This window comes from Gobius niger (genome assembly GCF_951799975.1).
Source record: "Gobius niger genome assembly, chromosome: 14".
NCBI lineage: Eukaryota > Metazoa > Chordata > Actinopteri > Gobiiformes > Gobiidae > Gobius > Gobius niger.
Genome location: NC_136865.1, coordinates 22563416 through 22586436, shown reverse-complemented (window position 1 = coordinate 22586436; position 23021 = coordinate 22563416). Strand labels below are relative to the sequence as shown.

At 39.3% G+C, this 23021-nt stretch overlaps 3 protein-coding genes across 5 annotated transcripts; 2 read left to right on the top strand and 1 right to left on the bottom strand.

Moving 5' to 3' along the window:
* Positions 1-840: 840 nt before the first annotated feature.
* Positions 841-7323, top strand: LOC306973860 (putative C-mannosyltransferase DPY19L4). The gene is made up of 19 exons (XM_079570923.1): positions 841-1198; positions 1321-1434; positions 1623-1747; positions 1832-1922; positions 2012-2133; positions 2427-2572; positions 2650-2773; positions 3092-3226; positions 3953-4084; positions 4175-4276; positions 4356-4429; positions 4645-4803; positions 4884-5003; positions 5169-5289; positions 5384-5440; positions 5519-5601; positions 5677-5809; positions 5874-6032; positions 6207-7323. Exons 1-19 carry the CDS (start codon positions 1105-1107, stop codon positions 6369-6371), a joined length of 2256 nt encoding a protein of 751 aa, XP_079427049.1. The 5' UTR covers positions 841-1104; the 3' UTR covers positions 6372-7323.
* Positions 7324-7650: 327 nt separating this feature from the next.
* ints8 (integrator complex subunit 8) lies at positions 7651-16358 on the top strand. Of its 3 annotated transcripts, none has more exons than XM_079570886.1 (28): positions 7651-7696; positions 8293-8428; positions 8507-8681; positions 8894-9034; positions 9114-9185; positions 9406-9457; positions 9541-9720; positions 10106-10213; positions 10327-10479; positions 10596-10696; positions 11036-11177; positions 11303-11370; positions 11503-11678; positions 11791-11921; positions 12024-12134; positions 12442-12646; positions 12900-13021; positions 13167-13348; positions 13610-13643; positions 13710-13769; positions 13842-13903; positions 13974-14092; positions 14439-14542; positions 14682-14732; positions 14811-14884; positions 14951-15015; positions 15093-15136; positions 16136-16358. In XM_079570886.1, the coding sequence occupies exons 1-28, from the start codon at positions 7676-7678 to the stop codon at positions 16250-16252; spliced, it is 3006 nt and encodes a 1001-aa protein (XP_079427012.1). In that variant the 5' UTR covers positions 7651-7675; the 3' UTR covers positions 16253-16358. The 3 variants fall into 3 exon arrangements, with proteins under 3 accessions (XP_079427012.1, XP_079427013.1, XP_079427014.1); XM_079570887.1 differs by having other exon boundaries at positions 7652-7789; XM_079570888.1 differs by having other exon boundaries at positions 7675-7834.
* Positions 16359-16638: 280 nt separating this feature from the next.
* LOC306973480 (G1/S-specific cyclin-E2-like) lies at positions 16639-21545 on the bottom strand (the record flags this gene model as incomplete). Its single annotated transcript, XM_079570404.1, has 11 exons — positions 16639-16729; positions 16992-17149; positions 17535-17646; positions 17718-17852; positions 17924-18019; positions 18623-18769; positions 18838-18940; positions 20374-20516; positions 20586-20633; positions 20936-20967; positions 21494-21545. 11 exons carry the CDS (start codon positions 21543-21545, stop codon positions 16661-16663), a joined length of 1095 nt encoding a protein of 364 aa, XP_079426530.1. The 3' UTR covers positions 16639-16660.
* Positions 21546-23021: the final 1476 nt, after the last annotated feature.

Sequence of the window (23021 nt, the reverse complement as noted above, 5' to 3'; positions counted from 1 at the left end):
GCACGGGACTGTAGAGGAGCTGTGCAGCTCTCTCAGTGGCAGACTGAGACACCCTCAGTGCAGGACGGAGCGCTACCGCAAAGCCTTCATCCCCACTGCTGTCAGACTGTACAATAAGACTGAAGTAACGCCGACTGTAACAAGTGAATTTCTCCTTTGTGAGATCAATAAAGGTTTATCTTATCTCATCTTATCTTATCTTATCTCTGTTTCCATAGCAACTACAGAAAGGTTAAACGAGTGGCATTTAGGTGTATTTTTACAATGAATTCTTGTGAGTTTAACTCTTTTTGTGTGCTTTATAATTACATCCGGATTTTGCAGGATTGTTGTAAACTTTCTTTAAACCAAAATACTCTCAGTTGCAGAGGCGGGTAGTACACTCAAGTACATGCAGTTTTTACATTAAAAAAAAAAAGAAGTACTTTTGAGAGTAGTTTTATCATACAGTACTTTTTACTTCTACTTGAGTAAAAACTATGTTGAAGTATCTGTACTTTTGAGTGAAAATAATTGTTGCTTTTTCCACTGAGTAAATATTTCAGCGGAAAATGCTTAATTTTGATCAATGAAATAGATCGTTTATTTTTTATGTAGATCAATGTACCTTGTTCTTTAGAATTATTTCGTTTTTTTTTTTTTTTTTAGCTCAAACAGTTACCCGCACTGAAGTAGCTTTATTTTTTTTACTTCATTAATTGTTTGTGTCGTTTTACTTTTATTTGAGTTAAATTATTTCAAAGTATTATTCTGGCTTTTCCGCCACCTCTGCTCTCAGTTACCATAGTAACGTCGTGGTGGAGGAAGTTTTCTCTTGTTCGCTGCTTTTCAGAGTCACCACTTCCGCCCTGCCCTCAGTCCTCCTGGCGCTGTGTTGCTGCCTCTGCAAAGAAAACATCACACCCACAAATGCATCTTTGCAACTATTTCTGAGCATGCTGCTTCAGGAAATAATTTACAGGAAAAGAAAGCGGAATAAATCGGCTTGTCATTCATACACTCGTACAGCGGCAGGTGAATTCTCCTAAAAGCTTGGGTTTGCTGGCACTGGTGGATAAGCTAGCATGCTGGTCTCATAACATTGTACATTAGACCAATTCAGTCATGACGGAGTTGAGAGGCAGGAAGACTGAGACTTTGAATGGATCAAAAGAAGTTGATGACGTGCAAGATCAACGTGAAGAGACGAAAACAAATGGTAAGAGAGTAACCTAGCTAGCCTTACAAGTTATGTATCCTGCTTCCTGTTTTTTTTTTTTTAGATCTAGTGTTTAAGTGTATGTTCAAGTTATACCTGCTAGTATCCTGTCATTGTACCAGATGCGGAAAAGGACAGTGAGGATGAGACCGACGAACAGCTATCCAACGATGAGGAGATTTCGAATCAAGAATCAGATGCATCAGAACAGCCAGAAAGGAAATGCAGGAGAAAATGTAACTATCACGTGATCATTTTTCTTTATAGTGTACTTTTGCATTATCTGTCGTCTTACAATGGCGAAAAGTTTAAAAGAAATTCTATTAGAATCATTATTTCACATATAAATTTGACATATTATCATTATTTTGACATAGTACCAACGTGTACTTAATGCTAACCGATATCTATGTATTTTTCGCAGCAACTTTTGTGCAGCGGTTGGTGAGAGGTGTCTTCGGGTGTGTAGCAGCTGTGGCTTGTGGGGTGCTCTATGCAGCTTATCTATCGGCTTATCACGACAGGAAGTTCTGGTTTTCAGCAAGACAGGTGGAAGTTAATGTTTAATACTTTACTTCTCTTTCCTCTTATGTTATGCATTTGGGTCTTGATTCAATATCTTTTGTGCCACAGGAACTGGAGCGAGAAATCACTTTCCAGGCTGGCAGCGGGATGTATTATTACTATTACAAGAAAATGTTAGCTGCTCCCTCCTTTCAAAGAGGTACTTTGTTCTTAATCACACAGGAATGATTACCTGTTTGACCTCATATCATGTTTATCAATAAATGAATATATATTTCTTTTGTTTAGGGTTTTATGAGCTGACTGTGGATAACAGGACAGTGTCTGGTCAAACCATTAACGCAGTGGAGCGACTGTCTTTGTATCCAGAGCTCCTCACCAGCTTCACCTACAAACTCTTAGAATGTGAGGTAAGGTCGTTTTCTTTTGCTATTTACCTTTTTTTCCCTCTTATATCCATCAACAAGGTGTCACGAGCACCTTTTTGTGTTTGTTCCAAGCTTGAATAGATTGAGAGGACAGGACAAATGTTTTCATTGACTATTTTTTTCCCATTGACTAGATAAATAAAATAAAATGTTTTTGTTGTTGGACTCACATCACCTCAAACTCTAAACCTTCGGTATTCGAGCTGTTCATTTTTAGTATTTAATAATGCTGTTTTTTGTATATCCGTGCCAACTAGTTCCAACTTTCTTTCTAGGACATGGTGGAGCCTATCTATTTCTACATTGGGACGGTGTTTGGGCTGCAGGCGGTCTACGTCACCGCTCTGTTTGTCAGCAGCTGGGTGCTGAGTCGGACCTGGGTGGCTGGTATGTTGGCTGTGGCCTGGTATGTCATAAACAGGTAGGTTTCTCAGCTCATTGTTTCTGAAGTGGCTTATATTGATGCATTGAAAAGGCTAATCTTCACGATCTCCACAGACCAGACACGACCAGAGTGGATGATGCTGTGCCTCTTCGAGAAAACTGGGCGCTGCCGTATTTCTCGTGTCAAGTGGCAGCTTTGACCGGTTATCTTTGCAACAACATCAGCTCTGCTACCGAGGTACTGCGTTTTACTCATATTTAGGCTTTTCTTTCAATGTTCTCTAGTATTTTAAAATCCCTTGTCCCAAGCTACAAATCAATAAAGAAAATGTGCCAATTATTTTGAATATGTTTTACTTTCCCTTCATTTGTTGTTGTATTGCACACGGCAAACCTTGTAAGATGTAAGATCTGTCTGTGTACATAGTTACTTTGCTTAATATTTACATGCACTGATGGTGATGAAGCAAAAGAGAGCTCTAGTAACTTGAGAAGTTGTTGTTACTGCTATGTCAGAGATCCAATCTTAATCCATTTGTAATGTAATTCTTTGCAGACGCTCTGTTATCTCATGATGAGTGCTGTCACCTTCATCTTCCTGTTGGTTTGGGAGCACAGCCACTACGTGATTTTCATCCAAGCCCTGTGTCTGTTTCTCCTTGACTCCTTTGACCTGGTCCCTCCTAGAAAGGTATTGCACATCAAATACTTTGTGGTGTATTTAGAATCATCATGCTCTCATCCTCTTTTTAACTTAAAGGAGCTATACCTGATTTTTTTTTTGTATATGGAATGAAATTTGTTTTGTCTTCCTTCAGTATTTTGTAAACTTAGACATTTGTGGGGATAACACTGTAGATCTAATTATAAAGCATTTGTATCAATTTCATTAGCTTGCAGGATAGTTTTCTAACATTTTTGTGAAAGTGACCCTGAAAAGTGACTCTGCAAATTGTGAAATGTGCCTATAAACATGTCCCTGTGAAGCATTGGTATTCTAGAAATATGTTTGATGAGTTTGTACCTAAACCAGCATTTGAATTTAATGGTTTACTCTTCCATTGTTTGAAATGAAAAAATCAGGTATAGGGCCTTTAACCTTTTCCCAGATGGCTTTCCAATTTGCTTTTTGAATTTGTTGGAGTTTAATTGTATGTAGAGTATTGTTCCCTTGACTCGTGAAATGTTCCGTGTTCCATTGGCTGCCACACAACTCAAAGCATGATCGATCCATCCTTTAAATGTTGGACAGAGGTTTCCATAAAATTCTGTGCCCTTTCTGCTCCAAACACACCTTTGCTGATTCTGGTGAAAAAGTTGTATTTTGATCATATTAGACAAGCCTGATACATTTGTGAAACAACTGCAGATTGATGAGGCTAAAATTGACGTTGTTGATGATTGTTTCATCTTGCAGGTCGCTGACATGCACAAGCTGTACCTCATCGCTCTGCTCTCGGCGTATTGGTGTCAGTTTCAAAACCCAGCGCTGCTCAGCTCCCCTCTGCTCAGTCTGCTGTTCGGCTCAGTGCTCGCCAGATACTTTCAAGTAAAGATTTCCCTAATTTTACTTCAGTTATTTACTCTAAAATCAATCAATTACAGACTATTTGCAACTGAAATGTTTTCTCTCTTTCAGCAAAACATGAAAAGGGGTCCCGTCATGGCCAGAATAATTAAACTCTTTCTCCACTTTTATCTAGTTTTCACAACAAGTATCACTTTCAATTATTTGATTAAGGTACCTGTTTATCATATTGTACTGTGCTTCTATTGGTCACTTTATGTTTTTAATGACATCAGTTTTTTATTTATTATAGAAACTGTTGCCTGTGACTGAGAGTGACTTCATATTGAAGTTCCTTGAAGCAAAATTTGGGCTTAACTCAACCACGTAAGTTTCATTACAACTTAAAAACACATCAGAAATGTATGTGTTTTGTTTTTTGAGGAATACTTTGTCCCCAGCTTATTATCTGAGCTCTTAGTCAATACCGAGCATTCATTAAGCTTTTGTGCAGCACGGATAGTCAGATTTATGTGATGCCTGTTATTTTCACTCATGATGATGCAAAAATTTTGTTAACCACAAATTTTATTCTTTTCCAGTGATTTTGTGACAAACTTCCTTCTGTGTCAAGATGGTTTCCAGAGACCAGGACAGGACCTGTTTCTCAGACTGACCCAAGCCTCCGTTTTACCCTTTTACTTCCTGGTTCTCGCTGTCTGCCTTCTGTCCACACTGGAAATCATCTATAAGAGACTCCGGTCAGTTACCAAGGCATTCACTTTCTACAAATCCATTCATGTTATGATTTCAAGAGGGTTGAACATACTCTCGTCCCCAGGGGGCAACCTATGAAAGACCAACTCAAATTCGAAGATGGCCGAATAGGAGAGCACCCAGAGGTCACCTACCATGTTTTTCACACACTGCTATTTGGAGGCTTGGCGCTGCTCTTTGATGGGTAAGTCTATAAGTCTATCGTTCACACCAGAACATTCCTTAGGCCTCGTTATGACCCACACAGGACAAATAAACTGTTAAACTGAGGGGGGGGGGTTAAACAATATGATGCTCCTGTCCATTGGAATAGTGATATTACAGTATGTTCTATCTGTTTCCACAATAGTACCAAGTATTTGTGGACGCCATACGTCTGTATGTTTACTGCGTTTGGCGTCTGCTCACCAAAGCTGTGGATGACTCTGTTTAAGTGGCTAAATCTGAAATCTCTCGACCCTATAGTTTTGGTAAGCGGTCTTTCTTTAAAACTTGTAAAGTTTAATCTGTAAAGATAATAGAAGAACGTACTTCTTATTGCTCTATATGTGCTGTATTTTACAGTCTTTGACCCTGAGCACAGCGGTTCCTACAATCATCTGCTTTAGCTTGTGGAGAGAAGTACGAAGCTTTTAAACCTTTATACTATTAAGGCCCATTGTATGTCAGTTAAAGACTGTCATATTTTTTGCATTGCAGTATTGCCCTCGTGTCATGTCAGAGTTGGTCGATCTACAAGAGTTTTATGACCCCGATACAGTGGAACTCATCAACTGGATCAAGTCAGTTTGGTATTTCTCTTTCTCTTCTTTTCTATTATTGAAAATGTAGTAAATTGAGCTGCTTTCTTCTTTTAGGACACAGGCTCCTATAGCAGCAGTGTTTGCAGGCAGCCCTCAGCTCTTGGGAACAGTCAAGTTATGTTCAGGGTCTATTGTGACCAGTTTGCCGCTTTACTCAGACATCAGCCTGCTTCGGAGAACTGAAGATGTGAGATTAATTGTATATATTGGTAGAAAAAACTTTTCTTATACTAGTGAGTTTCCTTTTGTAGCCCTTCCAGGTCTATGCAATGCGGTCCCCTGAAGAGGTCTACAAGATTTTGACAAGTCAAAAGACAAACTATGTGATCATAGAGGAGGCTATTTGTAACGAGCTCAGCCTTTATCGAGGATGTCGGATCAAAGACCTGCTGGACATCTCCAATGGACATGTAAATATTTGTCTTATTTGACAATATCTGCAGCTGTTTATTTAAAATATTTTGTTTGTGCACATGGGCATATTCCACAAATGGATTACTATGTATCCTCTGTTTCTTTGTAAAAAAATAGAATAACGTGTAATCCCAAACTGTATTGTGATTGTGATGCTTTGTCTTCTACAGGTGGTGTATGACAAAGGAGAGATGTACTCATTCTCCAAACACAGGAGATTCTGCAGCGAAGTCAAAATGAACTACTCCCCGTACACAAACTACTTCACTCGAGTTTTCTGGAACCGGTCGTACCACGTTTATAAAGTCAACTCCGTCATCTCGTTTCAGTACTGACCCCGGCCTTGTGCCTCATAATACAGGCACAACATGTATGTCACACTCCTTAAAAACTGCAGAGGCTTGTGAAAAAGGTGTTCATGTCATATACACTGCATCTTATTTAAAACAAACATGAGCTATGCCATAAAATGTCATTGTACTGTTGCTACAAGTTACTTTTAAAAGAGTCACTATGTGAAACTTTATGCAAAGTATCTATATTTGTTTGTTTTCTTTTTCTTTTATCATGTTTATGGTTGCCTTAAAATGTGACTTTTATGTTTTGCTTAAAATGAGATGTTCCGGGACAGTAAAATGGTATCCAGGAGAGCTGATTATGAAAGGGAAGTAATATTATAAAATGTCGTAAAATCTAAAAAAAACAATGCCTTTTAGAGTTGCCTTATGCAGTAGAAAGCTTTTTAGACCTTTTGCAGTCATTGGGATGGATTTTGCTATTCGTGATGCAGTTCTTCCAATATTTCAAAAAGTACCTTTTAACTTTTAATTAATCTTAAAAAAATAATCTGTAATAAATAATGATTTGCTCTATTTCATAAGTTTGGTCAACATAATTTTTTGACTGAACTGAAGCTAATATTTTGCCTCTTGTATGCACACTGTCTTTATGTTCCTTGTGTTGTCTTTGATGCTGCGCCATGTCATTCTTCATTGTAACTTAGGAAATTATTGAGGAAATGACCAAAATCACGTCTATGAACTTTCAGAGTACTTTATGCTGGTTTTGAAGATACTCTTTTATTTACTTTGTCTTTAAGTCTCTGCCTTCTGTTATGTATTTTTCCATCTTTTGCTGTTACCTGAAGTATTCGGTGCTACTGGTCCAACCGTCCTGTGCAATTGACCATGTAGTGAGTGACATTACCGACTGGTGGGAGACAAGTATATGCAAACCAATAAATAGAAGTACACTCACTTTATGTGTCTGTTACTGCCACCTGGGTCAATGTCACACACATGTAGGTCATTTTCAAATACACAAGGACATGAAAATTACAGAGCTGCACCAGTTGAGCATCTATGAACCACTAATGAACACACTTGACACTGAATTTGTAGTAACTTCAGGCCGTGAATTGTATAAGGCTTACACAAAAGGAAAGAAAAGTGTATTTTATTTCGAACGATTTGTATATATTTTATTCTTTGCATTTATTATTAGGTTTCCATTCTAGTCATAATCAAAAGTAAATCGTAAATATAATATTTAAATATAATAAAATATAACACGAAACCCTTGCGCTTCAGACGTTTCCTTGACAACGCAGCGGAAACGGAAGCACTACAGCAGATTGAGAATGAGCAGCATAAAGAAATATGTGAGCAAAAGAGTGTTTCTATAGCTTCGAGACTTTTTTAGATTTATTTGTTTTAACGCGTTTTTATTTAGCTGTTTTTACGTTTAACTAAAGGTAAGAGTTCGATTTTTTATGTGGACTGGAGTCTAGCGCTACAACGTTATGTTGATAGCATGTACTATTAGCCTTGTTGTTAGCATCAGACACAACAGAGCGAATGAATGGAGTGTTTCATTTCAATATAGTATAGACTTTTATCATGTACATATGTGTAAAAAGATCCAAACATCACCCTTCTGGTGATCCCAAATATCTACAATCCCTTGATAGCAGCTTCTTTTAGAGACTAAAAACTCATACACGAAGTTTTTTGTCCATGCTTGCAACCTATACCAATTCTATGATATTTTAGTCACATAAAATAACATTTAATTGACATTATTATGCAGAGATCATTGACAGAGATCTAAAATGCACACTGTCCTGTCCTTAATTAAATGTAGTAAATGTCATATTATATTAAGCTGTCTGTTATTGCAATATTGAACTGATTTAAACCCAAAATGATGATGACAACCAATACTTTCATTTTGACTGTGTGGTTTACTTTTGTCCAGAGGAAGATGAGTTCCGAGGCAGCTGATCGAGTGGCTGCAGTGAACAGCCGGCCCAGTTCTCCTCTTCAAACATCATGGTTTGAGTTTCTGCTGGATGGGACTTTGCTGGAGAAGCATCTGCAGAAACAAAACCCAGGTCACCAATCCCATCAAATGTTATGTTGGAGTAATTCACTGTTTGCACAGTTTAACATTGAATTTTCTTTCTTTATAGATCCTCCTTCAGTGCAACTGATTGTGCAGTTTTTGGAGCAGGCATCAAAGCCTTCAGTGAATGAACAGAACCAGGTCCAGCCTCCGGTTGACAACAGGAGAAACCGCACCCTCAAACTGCTCGCTCTGAAAGTGGCCGCTCACATGAAGTGGGACCTGGATGCTCTTGAAAAAGGGTAATGAACATGAGCACTCATTTTTGATACTTGCCTTATCCATGGTTCCTTCCTTCCCTGATTGTTTGGTTTTAAGTATAAAACCTACTTTGTCATCAAAGGAGATAAATACATGTTTCTTTCCTCTGAATATGCACCCTTTTCAGTAGACGCACACTTTTATAATAACTCTACCAATTGTATTATAATCTTGAAATCTTGTGTTCTTTCAGATTGACTATCCCTGTGTTGAACATGTTGCTGAATGAGCTGCTATGTGTGAGTAAAGTGCCTCCAGGAGTCAAGCATGTCGACCTGGACCTGTCCACTCTCCCTCCCACCACCGCAATGGCTGTGATAATTTACAACCGCTGGTGAGAAACGATCCTTGCGTTTTATTTTCTAATGAGTTAGTCTTTTTGATGGTAAATTGCATTCATGACCGTTTTATAGGGCGATCAGAACCATTGTCCTCAGCAGTTTTCCAGAGAAGCAGACCAAACCAGGACCTCACCAGATGAACATGTAAGTAATGTCTAAAAGTAGACACTAGATATTAACCATTGTTGACAGAAATGGGTTTATTTAAAAAGAAAAAAGAAAAAAAAAAAGACATACTGTGGTCCATTTCAGTACAATGCTTGGTACATTTAATGAGTTCGTATTCATTTTAATAGCTATTTTTTTAATAGGAATTGCTAAATTGCACAATAGCCCATGTATTTAAATGATTGTGTTTTTGTAGGCTGAACATTGTGCAACAAGAGAAGGAGATGACAGACAACATTCTGACTGTGGTGAGTGCATTGTCAATGTAATACCATCTGTTTTTTTTATATAATAGGCAGTTTATGATTTATTTATGTTCTCTTTCATGTAGCTAAAGGAGCAGTCTGCAGACTCGATCAGTGTCCTTGAGCGCGCTCTGTGTTTGAAGAAGGACTTTTATGTTCACACCATGAGGACACTGGAGCTGCTGGCCTCAGATGCTGCTGCGAACGGTGAAACGGAATCTTCCACTGCCGGTCTCTGCATCAGTGCTGACGAACTGCACTGCCAGGTCAGACATGATACAGTTACATCATGTCCAGAAGTATCGAAACAGTGTCCCAATTTTTGTTATGAGAAAAGAAGCAGACATACTGATTCAGGTAGATAATTAAATAGTCCAATTAATCGAGACAGCTGGACATTTCTTTATATCCGTTGATCAGAAGTTGAATAATTAATGTAACTTTTGATGGCTGGATAAAAGAACTACATATGTCTACTAAAGTTAACTACATTGGATTCAAAAAGATAGGCAAGACCTGACCACAGTACTACGTGTGTCCCCTTATTAAACTCTAATAGCTATGCAGTGGTGTCTATATATAATGTAATGTGGATTGCTTATAATGGGTAAAACATGCAATAATCGATTCAAATTATTCTGTATGTTTTAGGTCCATTATGATTTAGGTGGCATTTTCTTCCAACAAGGCAGCACAGACCAACCTGCCTACGTGAAAGCCAGAGATCACTTCAGACAAACCAAAGAACTGCTCAAGAAAGTAAATCCTCTATCCTCAAATTCATGCATTGACTGAAAATAAAGAAATACCTACACTAGAGCATTTAATTTTCAAATGTTTATCTATATTATGCTGTATATGATGTCTCTCAGTTGGATTCTCCGGTGCATGTCCATCTGGATGAGAAACGATTGGTGGGATACTGGAACGCCTGCAGGGCACTGACCGGAGACAGCGACCCCTCGGACTCTCAGACCACTCCGTACAACCAGATCAACAGCTTCATCAGAGCCCGCAACTACCAGGTCAAGGGAAAGAGATGAATTACAGTCAATGTTATCAAATAGTTTTTCATTGTAACGCTGAGAGAGACTGTTGGTGAATATGCTCCAGGTTTAATATTTCCGTTGTTTTTCCCCAGGCTGTGATTGAGGCTTTCATCAAAGACAATGTCACCCACAGCCTTCCCACTCATTTCAGAAGATCTGTCCTCAGAGAGTTCATGTACAAAGTTCAACAAGGGTAAGGGCTATGAAGTAAACAGTGATTATGAATACAAGTGATGCTCTTGAGGGCTGGGAGAGTTATAGCAGAATTCAATCAATCTCGGAATAGTTATTCAAAAGACTGTTGTGGAGAAAAGGCAGACTTTTTAAATCAAGCTGCAAAATTCATACAGGTTGACAATAGTTTTCTTTAACTGGGGGATGTGTACAGGACATATTTGCTTAAACAACACAGTCATTCACACATCTTGGCTCTAAATAAAGCAAAGCTTGGCAAAAAGAAATAAGGAAATAAAATATAATATACAAAATGTTTATATTAATTATTAAAAGCATTGTCAATTTCTTCATGAAGGGAGTCTGGTCTGGATGAAGTCTGTGAGAAGCTGTGTATCTGTAACGCGGTCAGAGACACTTTAGAGGGAGAGGTGCTCAGCGTTCGCTTCCATCAGCTGCTTCTAAGGCCAAGCAAACACATGGTGGAGTTCATTTTAGAGGTAACCCAGTCTTTACACCATGGTACTGTTTCGCTCGGGTTTAAAATGTGTACAGTAGCTTCCTAATATCTAAAGTAATACCTTTAGTAACTCATGGTGCAAATCTAATCACATATCTTTTATAGGTTTGCACAAGGTCATTTGAAAAGGAGGCCTCTGAAACATCCAGAGTGAACATGGGGAATTTCTTCAGGTAAAATACTTTGTTTTAAAGACACTCAAGGAAAAAAACCTCCATGACAATCTTCCACTGACATTTGCATAACTGCCATTACTGATTGTAAAGTCGACATGATTTATGGAACTGGGTTTGGTTTTTGATCAGGACTCTGTGTGAACGTCTGGAGGACCAGGCCCTAGTCTTCTTGGTGTCGTCTCATAAACTGTTCGTGGAGCTGCTCAGTGAGGAGCAAAAGAAAGTCCTGCTGGAGCTGATGAGGAGGAAGTCGGCTACAGTTAACCTCAGCGCCAAACAACTGCCCTCCTTCTACGACATCCCAGGTACTACATCTGCAGCATTAACACTATGCTTCAAGCAACAATATACAAAGAATTATACGTCTTTGTTTACAAGTAGTTTATTCCTGTGTAATATTAAGTTGTCTCTCGTCAGCCTCGGCCTCGGTGAACGTTGGGCAGCTCGAGCAGGAGCTCATTCTGTCTCTGGAGCCACGCAGAATCAGAACCAAGCTAATCGAGCTCCACGGGCTGGCAGAGCGCCCCTTCTGGAAGGTCAACAGCAAGGTCTGCAGCTAAAAAGCAGCAAATAAGCAGTGTATAAACTTGGAGTCGATTACTTGCTTTCAGTAAATTTGATAATTGGATATTTTGTGTGTGTTTTCTCAGTGGGAGGTTCCTTCTGATTACATCAATGTGATCCTTGGCATCAAAGACAACCTGACCAAAGACCTGGTCTACATCCTCATGGCCAAAGGACTGCACTGCATCTCCATCAAGGTGCAAGGACAGAATAATTTCATAACATTATATTTAGAGCCATAATTGATATAGCAACATCATACCTGGAAATAATACCCATTCATTAAGTATAATTTGAATCAATATTGTTTCATAATTGCTCCAAAGATTTACACTGTAGGTGACAAGAGGATATTGAATGCATTTTATTTTCTCATATTATTTTTTTTTTACCCAAATCTACCTCTTTTTGAACAAAAAAATGTGTTTAGTTTACCAGAATTGTAGAGTCGCCATTTAAACTGCTCTATTTACATATTGTACAAATTTTTACATACACCCTCAGGACTTTGCTCACGCGCGTCAGCTGTTCTCGGCAAGCCTGGAGCTGGTCACAGAGTTCTCTCCTAAACTGAGGCAGGTGATGCTGAATGAGATGCTGCTGCTGGACGTCCGCGCTCACGAGAGCCAAGCAACAGAGGGCAGCAGAGAGCGACCGCCCTCGGACCTGGTCAGCCGGGTCAGAGGGTACCTGGAGATGAGGATTCACGGTATTTGATGATTTTTGTAGTATTATTAATATTGTTTGCAATGGACTGTCAGATTTGAACTCTGATGACTTGCTGGCTCTGCGTCCCCTTGAAGGCAGTGCTCACATTAGCATTTATATAAAATATGCACAAGGGCAAGGTTTATGCAGATCGATTGGATTCAAGACTCAACACAAAATAGCTGAAAATATTGTATGTTCTTACCGCAATTGGCCAACAACCAGAAATGTTTTTGTCCAATCTTGTTTTCCAGATCTGCCGTTGCGTCAGGTTGTTGGAGAGGAATGCGTCGCCTTCATGTTGAACTGGAGAGAGAACGACTACTTGACGAAACAAGTGCCGTCCTCTTTGGTCATGAACAACCCGTACATCAAGGTAGAGCCACAGTGTCGAATTTTCAAACAATAAATATAACAGATTATTTGCATTATCGGCATAAATGATGAAACTGAATATAACAGTGTGAACAGAATTAGCCCTGCTGCTGGTGTTAAACGTGCTTGTGGGTGTTTTGTTCCAGGTGGGTCAGTTGTTGGCGTCCACGTGTAAGGAGCTGCCGGTGCCGAAGGAGAGTCGGCGCACGGCCAAGGAGCTGTGGGAGGTGGTCGTTCAGATCTGCAGCGTCTCGGTTCAACACAAGCGAACCAGCGACGGACGGGGGCTCATCAGACACAGGGAGTCCTCCATGGGGATCCTGCAGAGGTCAGTCACTGTTACTGTCCCTCAAGAACCTGAAGGATATAAAGCCAATTGTAGTAGGAAAACAAAGAAAAAGAGATTTTGAAGCCTAAAGCAAGCTAGGAATTAGATCTCAATCAATCCTTCAAGTGAAAAAAAGAGGTTAAACAACTTATTGCAATAATCAATAACTTAGTGCAATAATCAAACGGCTTATTGGGAAGATTAGGGGATTTGTATCTCCCTATACTAGGCAATAACTCCCTCTTTTGTTCTTTATTTTAGGAGCAAATTCATCACATTCATAAAGAAACTCAGAGTAAGTTAAAACAGAATGACTAAATACCTGGGGGGAAAAAACTAAATAATGATATGTTTCTTGCAGGAGCCACTAGTTTTGACGACTCTCATCTCACTATTCGTGCGACTCCATAGTATTGTCCGGGTAAGAACCTAAAGTGTCATATTTCGCTGCTCAGAATACATAGACCCAATCACATGATGCTTTTTTCCACAGGACGATATCGTGAATGAAGTCACAGCAGAACATCTCTCTATTTGGCCACAAACTCTTGCAAAGTAAGAAGAAACAACTTGGAATAAGATAAATGTTTTTCATTTTTGTGAACTGCGTGTTGTGTTTTCTCAGTATTCAGGCTGTGGACGTGGAGGCGGTGGCTGTGACGGTGAAGGAGCTGGTGTCCTACGCTCTCACTCTCAATCCCAATAATCAGTCCTGGCTCATCACTCAGGCCGACATTTACTTTGGTGAGAGTTTGTGGAAGCTCGCAGTTGCCCCATGAGTTTTTCTATCATCGTAGGAGTTTTCAAATCATCAGCGGGACTGGGTTGAGTTTGATGGGCCAATGGAGTTCACCACAAACATTCGTCATGTTAAAAGTTTAAGAAAAGATGTAGCGTAGGTTTCCCCACCACTAAAAACATGTCCAATTGGGTGCCCTCTGAGGCTAGGACTCCCATGAAACAGATTCCGATCCTCAGTGAGACTTTCCTGGTTGAATAAAGGCTGAATAAAAACGGATCATCAGGCTATTTCCCCTTTGTTTACTGCATTTAAACCAAATGTCTGACATTTTCCCTGTGGTTTCTCCAGTGACGAACCAGTACTCTGCTGCTCTGAACTTCTATCTTCAGGCGGGGGCGGTGTCCTCAGATTATTTCACTAAAGCTGTTCCACCGGACGTCTACACGGATCAGGTGAGATTTTAAACATTTGAAAACTTCATTATGAATGGTCTCTTTCCTAAATCGTGCATCTGTCCTTGCTTTGTTGTGATAGACTGTAATGCATTTGTAAAGTTTGGCAGTGATAAAATGACATACATTCTGTCTGTAGGTGCTGAAGAGGATGATCAAGTGCTGTTCGATGATGAACTGCCACACACAGGTCAGTATCGTGTAATGATATGGCTGTGATTTTATTCAAATATTTTATCCCGACTATCTTTTACTTACTTTTTCACAGGTGGCGGTCCTCTGCCAGTTTTTGAGAGAAGTGGACTACATGACCGCGTTTAAAGCACTTCAGGAACAAAACAGGTGAAACTCACTCAAGTCAATAAGTTTAATTTTCCGTTTACACAATTAACTTTAAAATCTCTCCAGTCACGATGCCATGGACTCGTATTATGATTACATCTGGGACGTCACCATCCTGGAGTACCTCACCCGTATCCTTAAACCTCAACCTCTTTAAGTCATTCACAAATCACTTGTTTTTTAAATGTTATCCTTGACTTGTACTTAGACATCCACCACAAACGAGGGGAGGCCGAGAAGAGACAAATTGCAGTAAGTTGTTTATATTTTGATAGAAGCATAGTTGTTTTTCCATATTATTTCTTGGTTTGATTAGATAATGCCTGTGGTAACTGTAATAATCAGTTTACACCGAGGAAGTGGCAGTTTTGTGAGCTAAAATAAATCTACTTCTTTTTGTGCCACTGTGCCCATGTGCAATAAGGAAGTGAAATTAACCCAAATGCCATGTGGTAATAGTAGGTGTTTTTTGTGTGCAAAATCCTTGATTTAGTAATTGTGGACTGCTGCTCCCGGTGCAGACGGCTCCTCAAATGGGTTTTCCACACCTGTCCATCCGTACCCAGCCTTATATATCCATTTATTTTATTCTGTGTGTGAGTTAGTGCGTAGACATTGGGGTGAAAGTTTGAGTGTGTGTGTGTACAACGTTTGTATATATTCGTGGGATGGGAGGTTGTGCCAGGCGTGTTTTAAATGTTGTAATGTGCAAATCGCTTTATAAATAAAGTTTGATTTGAACCTCTTACCCCTCACCTTAACCAAGCGTGTTTTCTCCAGTTCAGCTTTACCCAAATCTAAAAGCTTCTTGACCTGAGTTTACAGCCTATAGCCCAGAGAAACTCCTCATTTGAAAGCTTTGAGAGCTACAAAACTGACTTTTTTTGTTGCTTTATCGGCCTGTTTGTCACATTTGTTTTGATTTCTTTGTGTTTTTGGTCAGTTTATTTTATTGAGTTATTGCTTTTCCGGCACTTTTTTATTGAGGTATTGTCGCATTTTCTGTTGCTCTTTTGACAGTTTTTTTCATCACTATTTTTACGCCGTTTTTCAAGAAGCTTTTAGATTTGGGTAAAGCCAAACTGGAGAAAACATGCTCGGTTCAGGTGGGGGTTAAGAGGTTAGAAAGCTTTAACAGGTCATGTCCACTTTTAGATTTAATTTTTCCTGTTTGTCACATTCTTTTATTCAACCTCCTTAAACATGGTATTGAAGTTCAGTAGTTCAGTTTTTTTTTTTACTTCTTTCCAGGTCAAAGCGATTGGACAGAGTGAGCTGAACACCAGTAACTCTGAGGAGGTGCTGCAACTCGCCGCTCAAAAGAGGAAAAAGAGATTTTTACAGGCCATGGCCAAACTGTATTTCTAAAAAAAAAACCATAATGAAAAAAAATATCCCATCAAGGTGGAAATGTACATTTTATTTTTTGGGGGGGTTTCATAAATACAGCAGTCCATTTGTACACTTGTTTCAATAAAAAAACAACAACAACAACTATGAATGCCCCGAGTTACAGAATAAAAAAAGCACCTCTCACAATAAAAAAAGCACCTATCTTTATACACTGACAGTGGTTTAAAAAGCAAGTAACAATTCAAAGTACCCTGAAACGCCCTGAGGACATTTGATGATAAACAATTGTACAATTTTAGCTTAAAAAACACTAAGCAGCAAAAAACATCTTTGGTCACAATAAAAAAAAAAAAAACATTTCAGTTTTGAGACCTCGACTCCAGCTCATCCTGAAGGAAACCGTTTTTGGTCCATTGTTCACCTTCAGTGCATCTTCTCCGTGCTGTTTGGAGGAGTTAGAAATTGGTTGTTCCGCTTTTTACCCGCATTGTCCTGGAATAAAAGGAAGTTGAAATAAAAACTGCACATTAGATGGGTTAGGCTTGTTCCTGCCTCTGTAAAACTGGCTCACGAAATTCAGGACTATTGGAAATTCACATAAATAAAACCTGTTCTACTGCAGGTTTGGTAGAGTACATTGAAACTACTTCCCAACGCCCCTCAGCTCTAAACCAGAATCGAAGCCCGTTAACGTCTTTGTTTCAAGCCTTTTTCATAATGTAATCCAACAAACTAAAAAGGCTGTCCCGCTCACCAGCATGGTCAGGTAGTCCGTGTGCGTCTGGATGTTGTGTTGATCTTCTGGCTTGATGTTTTTGAAATTTTTCAGTGGTACTTTCCCGAACTGTTGGACCGCCGCTACTAAAGGGCCCATCCATTTTATACAGGGCTGGAGCATTTCCTTGGACAAACCTGGGCGAAAATGCACACAATCCTTGATTTTAATGGGCGAAATAATAGTGTTAATACTCAAAGGACACTTGATGATACAAGGGGCAAAAGTTATGAAATTTTAGGTGAGCAAACAGCGCCAAAGGCCGATAAATAAACCAAATTATGTCTAAAACTTGAGTCCATTTACCATTTAGGGTTAAATTAGAAATGGACTCAACTTATATAGCGCTTTTCTACCTTTATCAAACCCAAATCACTTTACAGTAAAGAACCAGTCACTCATTCAAACTCCTATTCATACACCAATGTACGCAGACACTGGAGGCAAGTAGGGTGAAGTGTCTTGCCCAAGGACACAACGACAACACAACATTGTATTTAAATAAAACATAGAAATCTTTACCTGACACGTCTTCCACTCTTGACTGTTCAACAAAATGACTTAAAACCGCAGCAGCTAAAACTCTGCTCTCAAAGTCCATCGAGTTCGTGTCAATGATGCACAAATCTAAAAGCTGAACGCACAATATGACAATCAGTACGAGCCGTTTCCATCGTTTCCACACAACATAATGTGCAGCCTCACCATGGTCGTTTGTAGGAACGTGTCCTGAGGGAACTGCGGCTCCAGCAGATCAGAGCCTCTGCTCATCGAAACCATTTGGTAAAAAAGCTGAAGCCACGACAGGGCGGTCTCGGGACAAAGATTCCACCGTAAAACCTGAGGAGGGGGGGAAAAAAAAGTTTGTTTTCTTACTCATCATCTGAAGTCAAAACTTTTCCGTAATTTACCTTTAAAATGAGGAGCTCCATTTCAAGGATCTCGTGCTCGTAATACGTCCCGGCAGTAACATAAGCCATTTGGGACAGTTTGGGAGGACAGGCTTCCTAGAACATAAGAAAAGACAATAGATGCATTTATAACCATACGTCTAAATGAGCGTTCATTAACCTCTTAACCCCCGCCATGCAGCTTTACCCAAATCCATAGGGTCACAGCCTGTAGGCCAGTTTCACGCCTCATTTGAAAACTAAGACCTACAAAATGAATCTAAATAGAGCTTTTTCCCCGACGTTGTTGCCGCATTGTCACCATTTTGACATTTTTTTCCATTGCTTTTTTTGTTGGGTTTCCCTCATATTTTGGCCACATTTTCATCATATTTTTGTCACTTTTCTCTGATTTGGCTTTTTTTTTTTGTTGGGTTTGTCATCACATTTTTGCCAAATTTTCATCATATTTAAAACATTTTTTGGTCATTTTTCTGTTGTTCTTTTTTGTCACTTTTTCTTGACTTCCTCGTCACATTTTTGTCGCATTTTCATCCTTGTTTTCGAAATGTTTTTGTTGCTATTTTGGCACTTTTTTCAAGAAGCTTTTAGATTTGCGTGAAGCCAAACTGCTCGGTTCAGGTAGTGGTGAAGCGGTTGATAAACTACATCCACAGCTGCAGATGTCCACTGTAAATCCAGGTCTCCCCACTCGCTCACCTCCATCTTCGAGGCGATAAAGAGGCTGGTGATGCCGATGAGCTGCAGGAGGCTTTTGTCAATGTTGTTCCGCGTCAACATGAAGCGGTCGAAATAATCCTGCGCCAAATACAGCGTCTGGCGGTGGAGGGTGTAGGCCTCGCTCACCTGGGAAAAAAAATAAAGTAAGATAAAGAAACAGTTTGTTTTCGTGAAGGTTTTATATGAACACTTGCCTCTATTAACCAGTCGATCAGGATGGACCTCATATCGGGAAGGATTTTGGGATGGTTGAGCATGAAACGGAAGCTCTTTTTGTGGGCATGGCCGGAATCCAAACTGAGCAACGGCAAGAAAAGACAATTTACATAAAACAGGAGGTGAGTTTGAGCACAGAGCTGCCTTAACACAGAAAAGCACCAAATCGCAATATATATATGGTTTCCTAACTGCTATGTGACTTAAGTGAAGTTTGTGAATTGACTTTTATGCTTGACATGAATTGATATCGTTAAATAGTCTGATGCCCAATGAGCAAAATCCAAGTTAAACCCAGCATATACTGAATAAATTGATGAGTCAAACTACAGGAGTGAGGTGAGCAGTCTGGCCATGTGGTGCACACCAGTGTTAATTTTGACAACATATTTTATTTTAGTTTTAGTCTTATGACTAAAATGTAATTTAATTTTAGTCGAGATTTAGTCAAAAAAAACGTTTCAATTTTAGTCTAGTTTTAGTCGACTAAAATTGCTTGTCAATTTAGTCGACTTTGCATTTATAATATTCATTATAATCATAATCATCATCTGCTTCATGTTTCTGCTCCACATGAAATAGCTGATCCTTTGCCAGAGAATTTACATGATCTGATCTTTCAGATGGTCAATAGAAGTTTGGATGATTTTAGTCTCTCCTTTTCATTTTTATTTAGTCTTATTTTAGTCGACTAAAATATTGGGACATTTTAGTCATAGTTTTAGTCTCATGAGAAACTTTTAATTTAGTTTTAGTCGGCAAAAATAACACTTTGACTAAAATCAAGACTAAATATTTTAGTCGACGAAATTAACACTGGTGCACACAGAACAGAGATTGTTGTTGACTTTCGAAGAGCGCGGGTCCAGCTCCTCTAACAATCAACGGTGCTGCAGTGGAGAGTGTGACCAGCACTAAGTTCACAGAGAAGCTCTCCTGGACCATTCACACTACATCACTGGTCAAGAAAAGTAATCAGCGTCTCTACTTTCTCCATAAGTTGAGAAGAGTTAGAGTTCCAGCCTCCGTTATGTCCAACTGCTGCACAGGGACTATAGAGAGCATCCTGACCAGCTCCATCATGGCGCCTGCACTGCCTCCTGCCGAAGGATCCTCCAGCGCATCGTGAGAACAGCAGAGAAGATCTGCGGAGCCCCTCTCCCCTCGTCTCACCCACAAAGCCATCAGAAACACCGGGGACCCTTCACAACCATCACAGTCTCTTCAAGGTAATGCCTTCAGGACTGCGGAATCTACGGGTCAGTTCCAGTCGACTGACGAACAGTTTCATACACAAGGCCATCGGGAAGCTGAACTCCTCGTCCTCCCTCCCACACCCGCCGCTCAACAATCAAGGATAAGAGAAATATAATCATTCACATGGTTTGACAATTAAAAAATCTTGAATCTTGAAAGTGTCAGCTATTATCCAAGAGTCTGAGAGTTACACCATTTTGATTCTCTGACAATAAAGCTAACCCAGTTGAATACGCAGATCTTGCATAAATACTTACACTCGATTAGACGGATGCAGTAATGTGAATGAATTGCCAGAGGAAATCTTCATGTAGTTTGGCTCGGCAGCAGAATTCTGTACTTTTGGAGGAGACGAAACAAGGACACAAGGAGCAGCGACGCCTTCAAGAATCACCTCGTTCTGAAAATTGGAAAAACGACATAAGATTTAGGATTAGGCCACATAACGCACAATATGAGCCTTGTTTACCTTTTCACATTTTGGCTTTAAAGGAGGCTGGGACTTTTTCTTGTTGCTCTGGAGAAATAAATAAGACGTACAAGTTAATAGAATTCAAATCATTAAATCCTTCTCTTTCTATACCATGCGTAATAAGAAGAATACTTTTTAATTTAATATTAAACATACAAATTTGACTGATGCTGCATTTCATTTCTTACCCTTATGGCTTTGTTTTTTTGTCTTGATACATGTTGAGACCCTTTTTGAAAACGACCACTGCAAAAAGAAAACAAAAACCTGGTCAAGTTTACACCAAACTTACAAATAACTTCTCTTTTCAGAATAAAGTCAAGGTAATTGGACTTCCCCATAATTACCTGCGTTTTGTCATAGTTTGGGCTGTTGTGATCTGCAAGCATATAAACAAAGTTGAGGTTATTTATAAACATTGAGCAGCAGCAGCAGCAGGAAGGAAGTGAATGCTTAGTCAGTCAGTATCATAAGTTATGACTAAACAATATATCAGCTTAGTCAGTAAAAACACTGTGCTGTTTTGAAAACAGATCACAGCTAAAATAATGTGGATTAGAAGGTGTTTAAGAACCTTAAACAAAATGAAAGTAATTTAAAGTTTAGAGTGGGAGTGAACTACATTATAAACCAGCCATAGTCCAAAGTTTCAGTTCTATGTTAGGCTACACCACGGTGAAAGTAAATCAATTTAAACAGGTTTTGGCAATGCTAGTAGCAGAAACTCAACCATGTCAGCCAAACTGGACCTAGAGACACACAATATCATTTTTGCCAAGTTTTCTTTGGCTTATTTGCTGATATAATCTTACAGATGACTAAAATGGCTGATTACATTGAGTGTAAATGTCAGAATAAGGCCAAAGAGCTGTAGTTTGCTCACCTCTTTGGGTCCAACTCCAAACTTTGGAGAGATGCCGCTGGCGCCAATAAAGACTCCAGATAGTTACTGCGCATGCGCTCGCCCTGCCCCAAAAAACTACAACAGGCAACAAAAAAACAGAAATGTTTGTCAATATTTTCGTACTTTTGCGTATATGCTAGATTTTTCACGGTTACACTTATTATAACATAATTTACCCAAACCGCACTTTAATTTACTTTTGAACATTTGAAGTTCTCCGAAGACTTCTTCAATGAAATCCCCTGAAGCGAACTAAATTAGCTAAATTTATTTTTTATTTTATTGTATTTATTTGTGTGTTGTTTTGATATGAGCTCTCTATTTTCTGTTTTATATTTCAAATTTACTTTAATAAAAAAAAAAAAGAAGAGGAAAAAAAAACTTTTCGCTCTAATCTGGTGTTGGGCGGCGCTAAGGGGAGGCAGAGCCAATCAGAAGAGAGTATAGAGTTGAGCGCGTGGTGCCCAAGCCGGATGTAAACAAAGAAGACAGGAGTCACAAAAGTTTATGGTTTTGCGATTGTAAACGGCAACATGAGCACAACGTATGCGGGAAGTTGGCCTTATCTAAAGGTATCATGTTTCTTTTAGATAAAATAACAGTCGAACTTGAATTTGCATGTTATGGACTTCAAACATGCATGCAGTGTATTAGCATATGATATGTAATATTGAAACCCCGCCAGATGTCGCCCAAAGATGTGAAAAGTTGCACGCTATTCAAATAGACTTGAGGAAAAAGTGAGGCCTGAAAAGTTTTAGATAACCAAAAGGCTGCATAAAAACCACAAAGCTTCTGTGTACATTTTAACTTGCCTATACCTGACTGTTTTTATTTTATTATATTTGCTTAATGGTATGGTATGTTTTTTATTTAGACAGGGATAGTGCACAATTTAAAGGAAAGGTGCATTGTACCAGGTTATAGCAAAAATGCGAATTTCTACTTGTAATCCCTGGGCTAGGTTGATGTTACAGTACAAAATACTGATTTTAAATGTAGATGAATATGCGACTATGGATGTATACATTTTAAAATCATCATTAACATACATTTAATTTAAATAAGTTTGAAACTTCCCCCCAGAACAGCTGGAGGAGGTGTGCGTGGATCGGAAAGTCTGGGCATCTCTGTTGAGGCTGCTGCCCCGTGACCCGGCCCCCCGGATAAAGCGGAAGAAAATGGATGGATGGATGGAAGTTTCATTTTTCCAGGTGAGCGGCCGGTCCCTCATGATGCTGTTACTAATCATGAGTGCAAATGATCGGGGCGGATCTAGATGGGTGGCACAGGGAGGCAGCTGCCACTCCTGGTAAAGGTCTTGCCACCCCAGCTGCCACCCCACTGATGTGATGTGAAGTCTCACAACTGCTCTACATAAATTTATTAATAGGTTTTGATGTGCGGGAAGTATTATTATTTTTGATCATGTACGCTGGGATTTTCCCTCATCTCTTACGCACCTGCCTCTAGTAATTTATGTGCGAAGTTTCTCTTCTATTTTACAAAAGTTAAAATGTGACCTGAGG